General features: G+C 43.2%; 1 protein-coding gene across 16 annotated transcripts in view; it reads left to right on the forward strand.

Moving 5' to 3' along the window:
• The window catches only part of PSD3 (pleckstrin and Sec7 domain containing 3), a 588,112-nt gene that overhangs the window by 217,589 nt on the left and 352,408 nt on the right, over positions 1-18,115 (forward strand). For 14 of the 16 annotated variants that reach the window (XR_011378165.1, XM_008267258.4, XM_051819330.2 and 11 more), the window contains 2 exons: positions 13,640-14,705; positions 17,312-17,707. Coding sequence is in view for 15 of the 16 variants with exons in the window: in XM_008267258.4 (XP_008265480.2) it covers positions 13,640-14,705; positions 17,312-17,707 (1,462 nt within the window). In the remaining variant the exon portion in view is untranslated. Of the gene's footprint in view, positions 1-47; positions 1,674-13,639; positions 14,706-17,311; positions 17,708-18,115 lie in introns of those variants that run through there. The other 2 variants (XM_051819337.2, XM_051819335.2) reach the window with 2 other exon arrangements.

Raw genomic sequence — 18,115 nt, forward strand, 5'->3', positions numbered from 1 at the left:
CACACACATGCCTCTCTGTTTTAGCAGTCTCATCTATACAGTGGGTAGCTACTGCACTGGGCTGCTGGTGGGGATAGATGAGTTAGTATACTAAATTGGGGCCAGTGCTGTAGCTTAGTGTGGGTTGAGCCTCCACCTGCAGCACTGCATCCCATCTAGATGACAATTCAGAGCCTGGCTGCTCTGCTTCCTATCTGGCTCCCTGCTGGTGGCCTGGGAGGGCAGTGGAGGATGGCCTGGGTTCTTGGGCTCCTGAACCCATGTAGGAGACCCAGATTAGGGGCAGCTCCTGGCTCCTGCCTTTGGATCTGCCCAGCTCCGGCCGTTTTGGCCATTTGGAGGGTGAACTGGCAGATGGAGGACCTTTCTCTGTCTCTCCCTCTCCCTCTTTCTGTCTGTAACTCTGCCTCTCAAATAAATAAATCTTTAAAGAAAAAAAATACAATAAACTGCTTAGTGCCGTGCTGGACATATAAGAAGATATTTTCTGTTCTGATAATATTATTGAACAGAAATGTGCACTCCAAATTAACCCTAACAGGTTTTTCTAGCACCTATTTGGCATTTAGGAAATGTGTATGGGATGACTCAAACTGTGAATTGCTTTCTATTGTCGGCTTATGCTTTTCCCTCTGGTTGGGAAATTAAGACTGTAGAGGTGATTTATTTTTAATGTCTGTGTGATGGCTATTCCCAAGACCACTGATGGTTATGCTGCTCATATTGTACTACTTTTTATCTCACTTTTCTCATCTGTAAAACTGTTCGTTCTTAAAGTTAGTGTTTTTACTGAGATTGTGTCGAAAGGTATTCTAGACATCCAAGGTACTATTAGTGTTATAGAAGTTTATGTCATCATATTTTAAAATAGATATTAATGTCTTTGAACTGTTTCATGTCACATTTCCAAGTAACATCAGTTACCCATTAAATATTAATCCCATCACAGGAACTGTAATGTTATCATCAGTGAAATGACTTGGGATGGCAGCGTCTTTTAGATAAGGACTGACAGAGCAGGATTTGTGTCATTCTATGGCAGCTTTTGAACAGTATTTGCACTGGCTTTTTCCACTTAAATAACACAAGAATTAAACCCCTTTAAAGCGAGCCCACCCGCCTCCCTTCACATGTGTCATTCTTGCATCAGAGAAAATGCTGCATAATACTGAGATGACAGCCCCACCTCTGATGTCACTGAGGATGGTACAGTCCTCTCCCAGCCTTTGCTGGGCTTCCTGCTGCCGCACTGGGGACATGGTTACATTAAAGCTAACTCCCGGCATCTCAGTTATCTCCTTGGAAGTAGTTTTCACAAATATAGAAAAGCCCTACGGTGGCTGTTTTCGGTAAGCTACCAAGGTAGAGAGCGACAGAGGCAGGAGGAGGGAGCACGAGCGAAACAGGCAGCTTCGCCTTTGTGAGAGGGACAGGCGGCAGCTCCCCTCTGCTCGGGTTCCCAGCGCTCAGAGTGCTTCCATTGACATCAGCGTGTGCAGTGCAGGGCAAAAGGGGCTGCCAGGAAATTTGAAACTGATTTGCTTCCAGTTGACCAGAACAGCATATTTTGCATTAGCTTGCTTCTTTTCTAGCTAACTTTTCTCAAGCGTTAAACTGATGAACTGGGCATTTTCTATGATCAATGGGTAACTGCTGGAGCTACAGTAATCTCTGTGAGTAACCTCTATTTGTAGGTCTATGCAGGCAAATATATTTTTATATATCTCTTGTAAATACTGCTGTGAAATGGTCCGTCTGTATTATTGACTGCTTTTGCTTACTAGTCTTGTCTTTTGCCTGTCCCAGTAGGAGACTCCTGGGGCTAGACCAGGTTCTGCGGAATCCTTACAGAGAATTAGCATACTGCATTTGTTGGGAGATGCCCGTGCCAAACATTCTGCAATTTCCCAGTCCTCAGAGAGATGCCACCTGCCCTTTTAATGCCTCCAGCCAGTCCCTCACCTGCCTTTAACCTGGAATGTTTATTTTGGCATCCGACATGGAATTTTCCAAATTTTTCCTGTTTAAATAGAAAGCAGGACAGTCTTATTCTTACCGGTAATCTTACTTCAGTTTTTGTTTCCACCCAGTTTTGCTGGGAACACAGAATTCTCTTGCCCTATTCCTGCTTGCTGTTTGTGATGTGTTGTACAGCCAGAGAGAGGGAGACGGGCTACCCCTGTAGTTTGAGGAAGACAGGATACTGTGGTGCTGGGTGGGAAGAGGGAGGAGTTTCTCTTAAAGAGCTCAGGCTCCCTTCCCTCTGCATGTCTGGAGCACGGCTCAGTGTCTGAACAGCCTAGAAGGGAGTAAGGTTAGCCACACATGGAGCAGCAAAAGGGTTCTGTGAACACCGTCATTGAGGCGGAGTGCAGTCTCAGTTTACACACAGGCCTGTGTTTTTTCTGATAAAAGTGCACTTCTGTAGTAATTTGAAATTTATTTGTCTCACCAGGGAAATTGACTCTAAACATTTGTTAAAATTCGCATTTTTAGATCTGCCAGGAGTTAGTGTTCATGTCAGACCGTAGCCTGAATCTGTAGTGATACGGTGGGTCCCTCCCTGAGCATGAAAACTGGTCCATGAGAGTGTTGGCTCAGCTGGGGCTTGTTCCAGCCTGGGCTGGGTGAGTGGCGTGTTCATCCAAAGACGCTTCTTACGTCTGTCTGGTGGGGTCGGGGTGAGGGAGTTCGCAGCTGTGGTTGATCATCACTTCCAGGAAACCCTGTTGCTTGGCATCCATAATTCTAATTATTGTTTACAAGAATTATACAGTATTTTGGAACATGAATTCCAGTTTCTTAAATATTAATGTATTTCGTGAGATGTTTATATAATCAACACTCTGTTAGTATAACCATATCTGTGTTAACTTCAGCAGAGGAAAGCCTGCTGTGAATGAAACTGTGGAGTTGTGCAAAAGTTTAGGATCAGCTTTTTTCTTTTTTTTGGTTTTAAAAATAACATAAAAGCTAAAGAATCAGTGAAGAAACAGGAATATTAAAACTGGATATTCAAAAGTGTGGATTCTTAAACAGGAAGAATTAGAGGAAGATGGACAGGATTTTGGATGAAATCGGGGGAGGGGCTCTGTTCTGAAAAGATAAGGCTTGAAAGGAGAAGCACCAGGTATGGATGTAAAAAGCAAAAATGATGAGGTGGATGGAAGACACAAAAGTGGAGAGCCCTGGTTGAGAAAAGGAAGCCAGCTCTAAAAGTCTGTGTTTTCAGAGATAAGCTCATATTTAGCTCTTGAAGCTTAGTCATTTCTTTTCCGTAAGGCTAACCGTGCTCTGGCCGGTTTCAGAGACTCTGGTTTAAACTGCACAGGCTGCACGCCTCTTACCTCCGCTGCTGTTTGCAGTGCTGCGCCTCAGCCTCCAGAGCCTCCTGTGACACTGACTGGAATGGGAAGTCAGGATCACTTCTGTAGGGATTAGAACTGAAAATTAGGTTCTGAATCATTAGCATGTGAAATTTAGTTTGTGGTGAGCACAGCTGTACCGATTAATCACTCAGGGGAAGAAGGTCCAACGTTCTCTATTTAGAGTGCACCTGTGAAGAACTTGCATCATGGTCGGCAGGCTTTTTCCTGGCGTTCACAGCACGTAGAGACCTTAAACACCCATGCGTTTAGAGAGTTATCTGTCCAGGCGATAGGCAGCATCCCTGACTAGGTATGAAGCCTTCCCCAAAATGTGACTTTCTCTTGTGTGGAAAGCATGTCCCAGAGTGCACTTAGATTACTCATTTTGTGAATTCTCATTACTCATACTCATTTTCTGTTATTTTTATCTTTGCAAATATATTCTCTTTAGTTCAGTACAAGAGATTGTCTTCCTGCATTATTTGCGTGCAGGAGAGAAGTTTTCCTGCTGTATGCGAATTTGAACTGCACATCACTGTTGCTGGAGAGGTTTATTGGCTATTAAACATAAAAACATTGGGCATTATTGTTCATCATAAGAAGCATAGTTATTTCTGGTGAAATGCACTTGAGAGTTTTTAAGCTCTGTTAGGCTTGCTTTTCCTATTTGTTTTGTAATTTGTGCATTTTCCTTCCAACCTTTTATTGATATAAGAAATTCCAGACAGTGGGCAAAGTGATCACCCTCCCCTCTGTCTGGATGCCTTCCCAACAAGTTAGAGGGATATGTCTTTAAGCTCATTTCTCTAAATTTTCCGGAACTAAAATATTTTATTATTATAGTATATAAATACATAAATAATATATAACTTACACAAATGCTTGCATCTTAATCATTAGGCCAAATGCCCACCCCTGAGCACTCTTGATAGTGTGTCATCAGATTGAATTTGTGCACGCACTTTTACGAGTAATGCATCCAAGACCTGAGCATTAAAACTCAGGGAAAATCTTTTGGTTTTTTAAAAGCTGAAAAACCAATGTCATTTCTTTAAGGTTCTGTACAGATAACTAATATATAGGCTTTTATTAGTGGGCCATTTTACATCTGCAATTATTCTAGCATTTTATGGCCCTTTTTTGCCCAAGTGTCCAGTCATTGACAATTCACTGTGAGGGACATTTACTGTAAGCTATCAAATCAAGAAAAGGTCAGAGTGTAGTATGGTTTCTCTTCTTCTCTTTAAAAGGGCCCCGGGTGCTTGTGAGAAGACAAAGACTGAGCAGAATGAACCAGCCTCTCCCTTGGCAGGAATGAGTCTCCTTGGAACTTTCGTCAGTTATTGTGTGTTTGAACAGTTGAACCTTTCTACCTTTGAATGGGACGCAGGAACTCGTGATTACCTTTTGGAATAAAAAAGTAGTCATTTAAATGTAGTCAGAATGACTTCTAGGCCTTATTGTAGTTCTCTGGAGTAAGGCTTCTCCTACTTTAATGTGTACATGAATCGTCCGGATTTTTTGTTAAAAGCAGCAAGATCATCGGGAAGGTCTGGGGAAGGTCTGGGTGGCGCCCCAGAGCCTGCATTTCTGACAGGCCCCAGGAGGCTATCTGTGCTGCTGTCTCAGGGCCACACTGAGTGGGAAGGCAACACTTTCAAATTGAACGTCCTGTGATAACAGAAATGAAATACGTCTGTATAGTGCAGTGTTGTAGCACTATCCATACCAGCTACATATGGTGTGGAGCACCGAGGAACTTGATTTTAAATGTTATTAATTTAAACTTAAATATCCAAAAGTGAACATGAACCTCAGTCATAACAGACAGCACAGTGTTTAAAGAGCACAGTAATCAGTTGAGAGATTTATGTTCAATGGTGACAGCCCATGCGGAATCATTCTGAATCCTAGAACCATGGCTGACCACTGAACTCTGTCTGCGAGCACAGTGTGTACAGATGGGATTGCTAGGTTGTAAGCTCCTGGATGGCAAAAGGCGTTTTGGTTCTGTTTGCTGATCTCTTCTCTAGTGATTGATACACACATTGTGCACAATGAATGCTGGCTGAGAAAATGAAGGAATGAGCTAGCTTTCCAATCAGGAGCCACCCTCATGCTTCTGGCATTCTACTTGTGACATTCTTGGGGCCAAGGGATAGTATTTGGGTGGCACTGACGTGTAGTATTTTGCTTGTATTTAAGGTTTCTTCCTTTCGTTTTTGCCTTGAACTTCTATTAGTTCATACTCTGTTGGTTATAGGGCACTCTTTCTTCTTTGATTCCCTAAGAACATGCCTTTCGCTAGGTGCTATTGTTATAGGCTCTGAGGATAGGATGGTAAAGAAAGTGGGCACAATTCCTACCTTTTGGAGTTCATATTCTAATGGCAACAAAGTGACTAGACCCAGGTTCTAGGAAGCATGTGTGCATGGAATCCGTGATCGTAGTTCTTCTGAAGGATGTAGGCCTAGATGCAGCAGTCCTGTTATCTGGGGAGCCAGCGTCCCTTTGCTTAGAAACCCTCACGGTAAGCAGTTTTACTTGCTTCCAGATTTAACTCCCAGTGTCCAACTCTGTAGTAGATGTGCCAGATAGTTTTTGTTATTTTGCTTCTTGTGAACCATCTTCTAAGGAGTTTCCTAGCCCAAGTGGAAAAACCTTCATTTCACTTCCTGGTCCTCAAACAGGGTCATTTTTAGAAAGGCCATGGATTTTCTGCAGCCAGTCTTACAGAGCAGGCTCATTCTTCCTAATTTTAAGAAATTTTCTTGTTTCATTTCATTTTGTGACAGTCCTGTCCCTATGTTCCAGAAACAGATGGTGATTGAATACACAACCCAAAGCACTCCTAAAATTGATCTTGTTAACATTCAAAAAGATCCCGTTTCGTTCTCAGTGTATTAAATTAAAAGAAAAAGCAGTCTTAAAATAATCAGTGGGTTTATAATTCATCACAGGAAAAGCATCTTTGCTGAACAACAGCAAACAGTCTGTCAGCAGTCTGTTAGCAGGTAAGATTCTTGATAGGAAAGGATGTCTGTCTTCTACTGGGCAGAATCTTCTAAATAGATAAGATATGCTCTAGCCCTCCACCCGCCCGCCATTGAAGGATATGCATTTCACATGAGTGTGAAAACTCTCCCTTCCTTTCCCTCCTACATACTTTACACTCCATTTTTATTCTTTTTTTTTTAAAGATTTATTTGAAAGGTAGAGTTACAGAGAAAGAGGAGGGGAGAGAGAGAGAGAAACAGAGAGAGAGAGAGAGAGATCTTCTATGTGTTGGTTTATTCCCCAAATGGCCGCAGTGGCCAGGGCTGGGCCATACCATATCCAAGAGCCAGGAGCTTCATCCAGGTCTCCTACGTGGGTGGCAGGGTCCCAAGCACTTGGGCCGTCCTCCACTGCTTTCCCAGGCACATTAGCAGCGAGCTGGATCGGAAGTGGAGCAGCTGGGATTCAATCCAGCGCCTGTATGGGATGCTGGCTTTGTAGGTGGCGGCCCAGCCTGCTAAGCCACAATGCCAGCCCCTCCATTTTTACTCTTTTAAGGGGAACAATAAGTGCAGTAAAGCAATGTACTTCATTAATTCAGCTGCTAGTGTGTGATGTATTTAGAGGAGTACTAAAGTTCTTTTTTTAAATTTTATTTAGCAAGTCCTTTTGTCAAGGGTAACACCCAATTGGGGCAGAACTCATTCAGTAAGGCTTTCTGGGCATGTGCTCCCTGTTGACTCCCATGTTAGTAACAGACGCAGAGTGACAGAAGGGCGGGAAGGCTCTGTCTGGGTGTGTTGCAGAGCTCACGAGAGCGGTTTTGGCAGGAGCAAGCTGACATAGGAAGGGCCGAGGCTGAGACGATGAGGAGGTGTCCTGGGACGTGCAGCAACCCTGCGTCTCCGTTCCCTCCGTGCTGCCTTTGCTGTGGCCCTGGCGGTCACCGTGCTCCCTTGCTATTCCCAGAGCCTGTGTTGTTGCCGAGTCTGTTTATGAGTGTTTCTTCTCCCCTGCATATGCTTCACTGGCCACCAAGGTGGCCTTTCTGACATGCCAGACAGGCAGACTCCCTGTGCTCGGGCGGCACTCCGTGTTGAATCCTTCCTTTTTGGTACATTGCAGCTAATCAGTAAACACTGGCTGCATGAGTGAATGGATTTTGGAAACAGTGTACCTGCGATGTGAAGTGTCCAGGGCCCGATTTTAAAAGAGAACAAATAAAAAAGAAGAATTTGATCTTTGTGAACATAATTATCCTAGCACAAATAGTCTCCATGTTTAAACATAAGGAATACATCAGAAGTTCTAGGATTAATGTTTTCCAGAGTTTTGTTTGTTGTTAAAGACAAGTTCAGGTTGTGATGGGGTCTGCATACAGCTCTTGGAGTGTAACACGGGGCACCTACTTGAAAGATCTGCTGTTGTGGGGGATCCTGTGACTTGTGCTCTGACCAAGAGGGTGTGACAAGTAAGACTATTTCTGCCCAGAAGCTGCAAATGGAAGGCTCTTCCTCTTTCATTGTATTTTTTAGCATTGCTGCTGTTAGGAATGATGTTCTCACAACTCTAGTAAATTTCCCAGGAATTTACTCCATAGGGATAGAAGACCAGGAATGTAGTCCTGGCTCTTTGCTCTGCTAAAAAACTGTATTGAGCCTCATTTTATTCACCTGAGCTCAGAACATTATTCCCACTGGCCTATGCCAGCCCTTAATTAGTTTAAGGAAGTAAATAAAACTTAATAGAATAGTACTTATGAGGGTAATTCAAAAGTTCATGGAGAAATGGAATTAAAAGTAAGTTTATTTTGGTGCAGGAAACTTTGAAATCCATGCATAAAGAGGGGTCTTTAAGAAGTTCATTGAAAATGAATATTGTGTGGAGTTCAGAGTTTTTTGCACCAAAATAAACTTACTTTTACTTCTATTTTTCCATAGGCTTTTTGAAGCCCCCTTGTGTTTGTGGTGCAGGGCTCGGCTTTTGTTCTTTTCCCCTTTATCTGACCTCACTGGCTGTGGCCGGTTTCCCAGCTGTTGTCATCAGACATCCTATGCAGTTGCCCAAAGTTGATGTGACTGCCTGCTCTGAGGGGCATTCCAGTGACAAATGCTAGAGATGGGACGGAGCAGTTATCACATGTCTTTGAGGCCCCTTTCCTTGGCTGCTTTGCGTTCACTTCTTTTGGGGGCAGTGTTAATTTTCATGGTTGTTTATATAAATGGCAATTTAAGTTGCTAAAATAAAGTGGGTGCTCAAATGAAAGTTTAACTTTTCTTCCCTTTGCTGAATGTATTTCACTGTGGTATGTTTTGGTCACACACACACACGGCTTCAGTAGCCACTGTGCTCAGTTTTCCTGAAATGCTTAAATGATGGGCTAAATGTTAAAGCTTGATGATGTATGCTAATAGTATGTTCATTTATCTCATGTGTTAGCACTGTATCTCCTCTGTTATCTCATGTATTAGCACTATAACTAAAGTTCTTTTGATTTTTTTAATGAGGAGAGGTGACTTATTGGGTTGTTGGTTTAGGGAAGGCTTAATTGAAGAGAGGGGATTTGCGTTAGGTCTTGAAAGTTGAAAATCAGTCCATCATGTTGAGATGGGGAGAAAGGATGGCTAGTGAAAAAAGAGACAGCAAAGGCAAGGGCATCTAAGTTCAGAAAGGAAGTGGGTAAATTTATTTGCAGTGTAAAGCAGAACAAGAGCCTCTTCAGGTTACTGATGTGTTGCACCCTTCCTGTGGTTTGGAGGAATGAGCTAATGTATTTGAAGGGAGAGCGTAGATTGGGAAAGAGATTGGGAATGGTACAGAATAATGCAACGCTCTATGCACAGATCTTTCATGTACAAAATCTGAAGGAATCTACCAAAATTCTGTTAAAACTTAAGCACTAGTTCAGTAAGGTGGCAGGATGTAAGATCAATGTCTGGCAGCCAGTTCTATTTCTTCTCTTTTCTTTTCTTAAGTTTATTTATTTGTAAGGCAGAGTGGCAGACAATAGATAAAGAGAAAGAGACCTTCCATCCACTGGTTCACTTCCCAAATGGCCGTGACAGCCAGAGCTGGGCCAGGTTGAAGCCAGGATCCCAGAACTCCGTCTGGATCTCCTATATGAGTGGCAGGGGCATAAGCACTTGGACCATCTTCCCACTGATTTCCCAGGCACATTATCAGGGAGTTGGATTGAAAGTGGAGCTGCCAAGACTCGAACCTGCGCTTATAGGTAGTAGCTTAGCCCACTGCACCACATCACTGGCCCCTGGTTGTATCTTTGTTTGCTAGGAATGAATGATCTACAAATAAAAAGTATTAAAATGCTAGCAATTCCACTGATAATAGTACCAAAAGAATGAAATACTAAGGCAGAAGAGTAAAAGTAATGCAAAATTTTTACATTTTAAACTACAAGGGGCCGGCACTGTGGCGTAGCAGGTCGGGCTGCTGCCTGCAGTGCCAGCATCCCATATGGGTGCCAGTTCGGGTCCCGGCTTGCTCCACTTCTGATTTGGCTCTCTGCTGTGGCCTGGGAAAGTGGTGGAAGATGGCCCAATTCCTTGGACCCCTGCACCCACTGGGAGACCCAGAGGAAGCTCCAGGCTCCTGACTTTGGATAGGCACAGCTCTGGCCGTCGCGGCCACCTGGGGAGTGAACCAGCAGATGGAAGCCCTTTCTCTTTTTCTGCTTCTCTTTCTTTCTCTGTGTAACTCTGACTTTCAAGTAAATAAATAAATCTTAAAAAAAAAAAAAAAAAAAAAACTACAGGAAAACTGGGTATCTACATAGGAAGGAATGACACTGGTCCAAATGTAAGAAGAGACAACACTATAAAACCTTTAGAAGAAAATATAATAGGAATGAGTGTTTGTGACCTTGAATACGACACCATAAGCACAAGCAAACAAGGAGAAAATGATTATTTATTATTATTATTTAGATTTTATCAAAATTAAAATCTTTTATGTTTCAATAGACACCATCAATTAAATGAAAAGACAGTCCACATAATGGGAGAAAATATTTGCAAAGTACATATCTGATAAAGAACTTCTGTATAAACATATAAAGAATTATTACAGCTCAGTAATAAGCAGACAAATAGGCCGATTATGGACTGGGCAAAGGAGCTGAATAGACATAGCCCTGAAGATTCACACATGGCCAGTAAACACATGACAACATGCTCAGCATGGTTAGCCATTAGGGAAATGCAGAGAAAGACCTCAGTGTGATGCCACTTAATGCTTTTGAGAATAGCTGTGATAATGAGGATGAGTGACGGTGGGGCTCTTAAAACATGAAAGAGAAATTTATCACATGACCCACAAATTCCACTCCCAAGATAATTGAGAGTATGTTTAGATGCAATAACTTGTGTACAAATTTGATATTCATAGTAGCCAAGAAGTGGAAACAATCCAAATACCCATCAACTGATAGATAAATGGATAAAGAAGATGTACTGCTTCTATACCATGGAATATTTGGGGATAAGGAATGCAGTTCTCATACATGAGCAAACCTTGAAAACATTGGGCTGAGTAAAAGAAACACGACTGATTGCCATGTGTTGTATGATTGCATTTGTACAAATTGTCCAGGATGTATGTATCCATGGAGACAGATGGTCGTTGCAGGGGAAATGGGAGTAACTGCTAATGGATGTGTTTCTTTCTGGGGGCGATGAAAATGTTCTAGAATTAAGCAGTGGTGAGGGTTGCACAATTTTGTGAATATTCCAAAAACCACTGAATGGCAAAAGCAGAAAAAATTAAAAGTCCTGTTGCATTCTTTCCTGAAAAATTTAGATAGATGTCAACATGCCACCCTAGGAAGAAGGATCGCTGTTGTTTTTATCTGTGTTCCTTTTCAAAACCAGAGTTTGCAGGTTGCTACCTCTTCAGATTTCAGCAAGTTGTGGTAAAGGGCTTCAAAAAGTTCACTGGAAAAATGAAATTAAAAGATACTTTAATTGCCCATTAACTTTCTGAAGCCACCTTGTATCTTATTAGTCTGTCTTGTGGAGGTATAAAAGACACTGCTACCACAGAGAAGAGCTTCTTAAATTCCATCAATACTTGATTCAAATTTAATTTTAAGAACATTTCAGATTTTTTAAGTAATGGAATATGAAACCATATATACTCTCAGATGTCTTACTGTTTATCAAATTTTAACACAATATGGGGTATGATGTGTTACCAAATTGTGATATTTGATACATGCCTTGGAGTCAAGTCTTTCATGCCAATTCAGAGTGTGTGTTCAGATATTTATCAAATATTTTACTAACTGGGAAGGTTGTAGTTCTGTGCTGGGTTAAAAATAGCAAATTTCCTCTTAAAATGAAAACGAGTACACTGTGTTCCCAGTGTAGGTGAGAGTTTCTTGATACAAAGAAACCTAAACTCTGTTCAGAAAGAGACTGGATACTGGGGCTGCTATGATATGACTTTAACTGTTATCCAGAGGTCCCCAATTCCAGTTTTTTGTTCCATCAGAATGTCTCCATTCTCAGTTTTCACTGTCATTTTAATAGGAAAATGTTACATATTTGAACTATTATGATCAGTATATTATAGCAAATACATGCTAATTTAATATTGTTATTCTCTACTTAATATACTGGGGTTCTGCATAAGATACCACTGAAGTTTTATGAATTGGTGATCTCACATATATGTGAAATCTGAAAAAGTCAAACTCATTCAGGTTGTGGTACAGTGGGTCAAGCCAGCTTCTTGGGATGTCCTCATCACATATTGGAGTGCCAGTTTGAGTCTCGTGTACTCGCTTCTGATTCAGCTTCCTGCTATTGCACCTGGGAAGGCAGCAGGAGATGGCCTAAGTACTTTGGCTTCTGCCACCACATGGGAGACTTGGGTGGAGTTCCTGCCTCCTGGCTGTTGCAGACATAATTGGGGTGAGCCAGGAGATAGATCTCTCTGTTTCTGACACACACATGTGCACCCGCACACACACACACACACACACACACACTCCCTCCTTTCTTCCTTTTTCTCCCTTTCAAGAAGATGAAAATAAGGGCCGGTGCCATGGCTCAATTGGCTAATCCTCCGCCTGCGGCGCCGGCACCCCGGGTTCTAGTCCTGGTTGGGGTGCTGGGTACTAGTCCTGGTTGCTCCTCTTCCAGTCCAGCTCTCTGCTGTGGCCTGGGAGGGCAGTGGAGGATGACCCAAGTGCTTGGGTCCCTGCACCTGCATGGGAGACTGGGAGGAAGCACCCGGCTCCTGGCTTCCGATCGGCGCACCACTGGCTGTAGCGGCCATTAGGGGAGTACACGAATGGAAGGAAGACCTTTCTCTCTGTCTCTCTCTCGCTGTCTATAACTCTACCTGTCAAAAAAAAAAAAAAAAAAAAAAAAAGATGAAAATAAATAAAATTTTAAAAAAATTAAGCAGAGAATAGAATATTGGTTTTCAGGGGCTGGGGATGGGGTTTGGGAAAATTTGTTGGTCGAAGGGCACACAATTTCAGTTAGACAAGGAATAAATTCAGATCTATACAACAGGGTAACTATATTGATAACTAATAATAATGTATACATGAAAATTGCTAACAGATTTTTCAGTGTAAGTTTTTGAGGTTGTGAATATGTTAATTAGCTTGATTTAGCCTTTCCACAATAGTTTTTATGCAATTGGGATCCTGGAGATTTTTCTCAACATGTCAAGCTTCCTGTTTTATTTTGGCTTCACTCTCATTCTTCAAAGATATTTTGAAAGCATAATTTTTTCCACAGATATCCAACAGTGAAGGGAAGAATTCTGACTGAAAAATGTTTACTAACTTTAAAAAGACTGTCTCTTTTTTCTGAGGTTCTGTGTTAGAGATTGCACTGCACAAACATCATTGGCTAGATCGTAAGACTATTTGATGTTATGCCCAATATTGCTGTTTTAGGTGCTATTTTGGAAATCACTGGTATTGGGAATGTGATAGGTGTCCTTATTTTAATCTCTTCAGGTGCATGCTAATGGGTGGGATCATATCAGGAGCAGAGTAAATGTGTGTGTCATAGGTTGCCTCCTCTGCTGGAGCTTTGGTGATGCCGCTCCAGTAGGCTCGGCAGAAGGACCCGCTGCACGGCTGTGAGAACTATGTGTTGTAGGGTGGGAGGGAGGAGAAAGTGAAGGAATCAAATAAATAAGTGTTCCTGAGTGTCTAATCTATGTGATATTTACTGACACACACTGAATCCTGCTGTTCAAAAACAAGCCACCTGTCTGTTCTCTTCTCTTCCTAGGTGATCATGGAGGAAGCACTTTACTCCCATCAAATGTCACAAATGAATTTCCAGAATATGGGACCATGGAGGAGGGTGGCGAGGGCCTAAAAGCCTCCCTGGAGCTTGATGCAGAGTCTCTGCCATGCCGCGCAGCAGGCCAGCAAGGTGTCCAGCGGCCTGCTGGCCCCTATGCCGGGCCCGACAGTGTTACAGGACCAAAAGGTGTCAGAGAGGCCCCTTCTCAAAGTCACCTCAAGGAACAAAGTTTACAGCCCATTGACTCTTTGATTTCAGCTCTGAAAGCCACAGAAGCCAGAATAGTTTCAGAAACATTACAGGCTACAAAGGTACTGGACAAAGATGCTGTTTCTAGTTTTTCAGTTCAGCAGGTGGAGAAAGAGCTGGACAGTGGCAGCCGTAAAACACAGAGAGCCAGTGAGCCCCTTACTGCTGGCCAGGAAAACACACGAGATATACCTCTTCCAGCTGAAGAAAAAGGCGAGGAAAATTTGTATTTGAGCATCCAGAAGGACCTGGCTGCACTGTTAACTGGAGAAACTCAGGCTGAGCTTCCCCAGATAACCAGTAATGGGAGCAAAGGGGCTGTCTGTGTGCAGGAGCCAGCCTGTCCTGTGTCCTGCATGGGGGGCCACACAGCGACCTGCAGTCCTGTCCATGGTGTTGGGTTCTTGAAAGAGCAAAGGTCTGATCTTGGGAGGGAGCACCCAGGGAGATGTGATCATAGCAGCTCTACAGGCCGCCCGGGCCGGACCAAGCATGTGGAATTTCATGGTGTAGAGATACTGTGGACGGGAGAGAGGAGAGAGACCCAGCACCCTACAGATATGGAGACATCACTGGAAAGAAGAGCCTCACTTGAGAGCAAAGCATTTTCCAAGGCGCCCAGCCATCTCCCCCCGTCCGCTGGTCTGCCTGATTCACGGCGGGGTGAATCCTGGAGAGCTCCTGGAGAGAGGCCTGGCACCAGCTCAGGGACATTTTCCCCTGTGCCTCTCTTGGAGAGTGGAGAGGATGAAGTCTTCCTGAAGGAAAACAGACACCCTCTGGAGAAAGACAAGGAAAGGTGAGCTCCCGCTGCGGCCTGCTGTCTGTTGTGCCTGGTGCGTGTGCTAGAAAACCATGGTTGTGTGCTTGGGGGGAACTTGGCTCACAGCACACTGGATCCCGTCAGCCTAGAATCAAAGAGAAGTTGCTGTAAGCTAGGCCCTTCTTAGATTCCTTGTGAGTTCCCAAGACATTAGAAAGATGTTGTTATAAAGTTGTCCCTGAGGCACAGGCCAGGAAGACGTTGGAGAGGAACTGAACGCCAAATGCTGTGAATCCATTTCTGACATTTTGTTGTATTTGACAGGTTTCAAGTTTTCCAGCATCAAGGTAACTAAGACGTTCTATACTTTTCTTTAGTAATCTGAAAAGTCTAGGGCCCTTTGACATGCCCTGAGTGTAGTCATTATATCCTAACTTAGGCATTTCTTCGGGGTGCAGCACCAGTGCCTACAGGACATACTTACATTCTTGTATGAATGCAGAGTCTGAGTTTGAGCCCACTTAATCTCTGACGTTTAAAAGGCCATCTCACAAGGTCCGGAGTAGACTCTGTAATGCCAGTGTTCCATGGTTTTCACATATGAATCCCTTCTTCACAAAGGTTTCTGATTTATAAGTGAACTTGTCATCGTATGTTATGCTTTGGCCTTTGTTTACATTTCTGACATCTTCCAGCTCCGAGGCTGGATAAATGGGAGACAGGACTCATCTTTCCTTAGGCCTGTGATCATAGTCTGACCACACAGTTCCCTTCAGCGAAGTCATTTGTTGTGCATTATACTTTGAATTTGTACCATCTTTTCTTCTGTCAGTTTTCATGACTGTATGTTTTATAGTTTATACAGGAGAACATCTGTGTCAAGGCTGAGGGTTTTGTTTTTTGTTTGGTGTATAAAAATGCCTTTTCCTCTACTGTAGGGGTGGGGAACCTTTTTTTCTGCCAAGGGCCATTTGGATATTTATAACATCATTCATAGGCCAGACAAAATCATCAACTTCAAAATTAGATTTATTGAATTTCCAGTCCTGCCTGCGGTTGCCTTGGCAGGGCCAGACCAAATCGCGGGCCGGATGTTCCCCACCCCTGCTCTATAGCTAACAAAGCTGCTAAGGATGATGCTTCTTTAGGGTGACTAATGGGACCCCCTATTCCCAACACAAAAAGTCTCCAGTCTCCCTTGATACTGTGGCATATGGCTCAGTGTTTATATTCCCACTGGGATGTGTAGTCTTGCTGTTGTTCAGATTATTAATTCATTCCTAGTTTCAAACCCCACCCCCTACCTCCTTTCTTCCCACACATATTTCTTGATTGTACACTGTGTCCTTGATGCTGCTACATGCTGGGCATGTAGGACTGTTCAGAGCAGATGTGGGTTGTGATCACTGTCCTATGGAGTTTACTGCTGCAGACCAACAGGGACCACGTAAACACACAGGTAGTATAGACCACAGTTGCTCTGGCTGTGTGCAGGGGAAGAGCAGTCTGACTGGAGCAGAGGCTAATTCGGCTGATGGCCTGAGCAAGTCCTTTCTGTGGAAAGGTAGCTAAGTGGAGACTGAGGGATGAACACGAGTGACCCAGGACGAGGACGGAGAGGAAGAGTGTCCCAGGCAGGGGGAACAGCTGACACCCCAGCTATGTTGTAGGAAGCACAGGAGGCTGGGAGCTGCACCAGTGCATAAGGAGCAGGGGAGGTTAGGGAAGAGCATCTCCACAGGAACTTCCCGTTTCATTCCAAGAAGCCAGGAAGAGGTGTAAGCCAGACTAGTTTGGGGTATGGTCGGCCTTCAGCAACTTAAAAATCACAGGGCAGCGTTGAACGTGAATTCTGGTAACACCTAGGAATACTTACAGGGAATCCCTGTTTCTGTTGTATGTCTGTTTATGGGAATCTGAAGCTCAGAAAGCTTAAGTAAATTTGTCGAAGTGATAGAGCTAATAAATCTTCAGGTTCATGTGTCAGAATTAATACCTTCCCCTGTATATTAACTTGTAAGTTGTTTCTCATTCTCGTGGTTTAGGGTAGCCTTGCAGCAAACATGTCAGTTGGCCGTTTTTTTTTTTTTTTTTTTTTTAAGTCAGTCATTGGTGGTCTAATTTTGGACCTGAAATCTCTCTGCAATGCTGCTTTATGGTCAGGAGGGGGCAGCGCTGGATTCAAATATAGTCATCCTCCTGAGGGTGTTTGGTTTGACTTAAGTCAGAAAGTATTAATAGATGGATGAAAGTTTAGTGTATTTTTACTGGGTGTTTCCTATATCAAGCTCACATGATATGTTTGCCAGCCTCTTTTATGAAGGTAACAGTAAATAATTAGAATTTGTGGAACATAGTTGCCAAAAATAAATTTTTTTTCCTCAAGTATTTATTAGGCTAGAGATATTCACACACTAGGACTCTTGCTTGGAAGTTTATTATTTATAGTTTCATTATACATGTATTCTGGGAATTTTTCAGTTTGAGTATGTTTTATGTCTTTCCAAGTATGTTATGAAGACATCACCTCAATGAATACGAGAATTAGATCTACAAAATGTTATCCTTTTATATGGTTGAACAGGAAAATTAAAAAGAAACAATTAACTTACTATTGAAATTCTCCACTCTTAACTTTCCAGGACCCTTGACCAGGAGGAGCATACCAGGGGAGGAGACGATGATATTCTTGGGCCCGGGTATACAGAGGACTCCACTGATGTGTACAGCTCCCAGTTTGAAACCATTTTGGACAACACTTCTTTATACTACAGTGCAGAGTCCTTGGAAACGTTATACTCAGAGCCCGACAGCTATTTCAGCTTTGAAATGCCCCTCACGCCCATGATACAGCAGCGCATCAAGGAAGGTGGCCAGTTTTTGGAAAGGACATCAGCGGGAGGACAGCAGGATGTCCTGAGTGTCTCTGCGGATGGCGGCATAGTGATGGGGCTTTCTAGTGGAATCACCAATGGGCTGAGTGATGGCAACAACTGCATCTACCTGGAAGGCACCCCCGAGATGGCTTTCTGGCAAAGGTACCAGTCCTGTTCTAATTTCATGGCAATGGTTTTGGTGGCATTCTGTCTGTGGGAAATCTTAGTGTTGAATACATTGTAAAAAGCATTTAGTCAGTTCCGGTGGTGTCAGTAAAAATTAACTTGGGCTTTGGGGGCAGATGGAGCACATTGTAGCCACCTGCCAAATGTGGTCTTTGTATTCTGAGGTATTTCCTAAATTTCATATGTAAGTTGGATACTGAACTGATACTTGTGGATGATGAGTAGGTGTTAGCACCAGTGATGAGGCTTCGATGGCAGTGGTATGGGACTGTGACAAGAGCACAGAGATCTTGCTTTGGGCTGGCCCTGCCAGTGGTTGATGACAGGGGTTTCTTCATTGTAAACTGAGAGAGTTGGGTTAGAAGGTCACCAGTCTGTGAAGTA

Source organism: Oryctolagus cuniculus, chromosome 8, assembly GCF_964237555.1.
Source record: "Oryctolagus cuniculus chromosome 8, mOryCun1.1, whole genome shotgun sequence".
NCBI lineage: Eukaryota > Metazoa > Chordata > Mammalia > Lagomorpha > Leporidae > Oryctolagus > Oryctolagus cuniculus.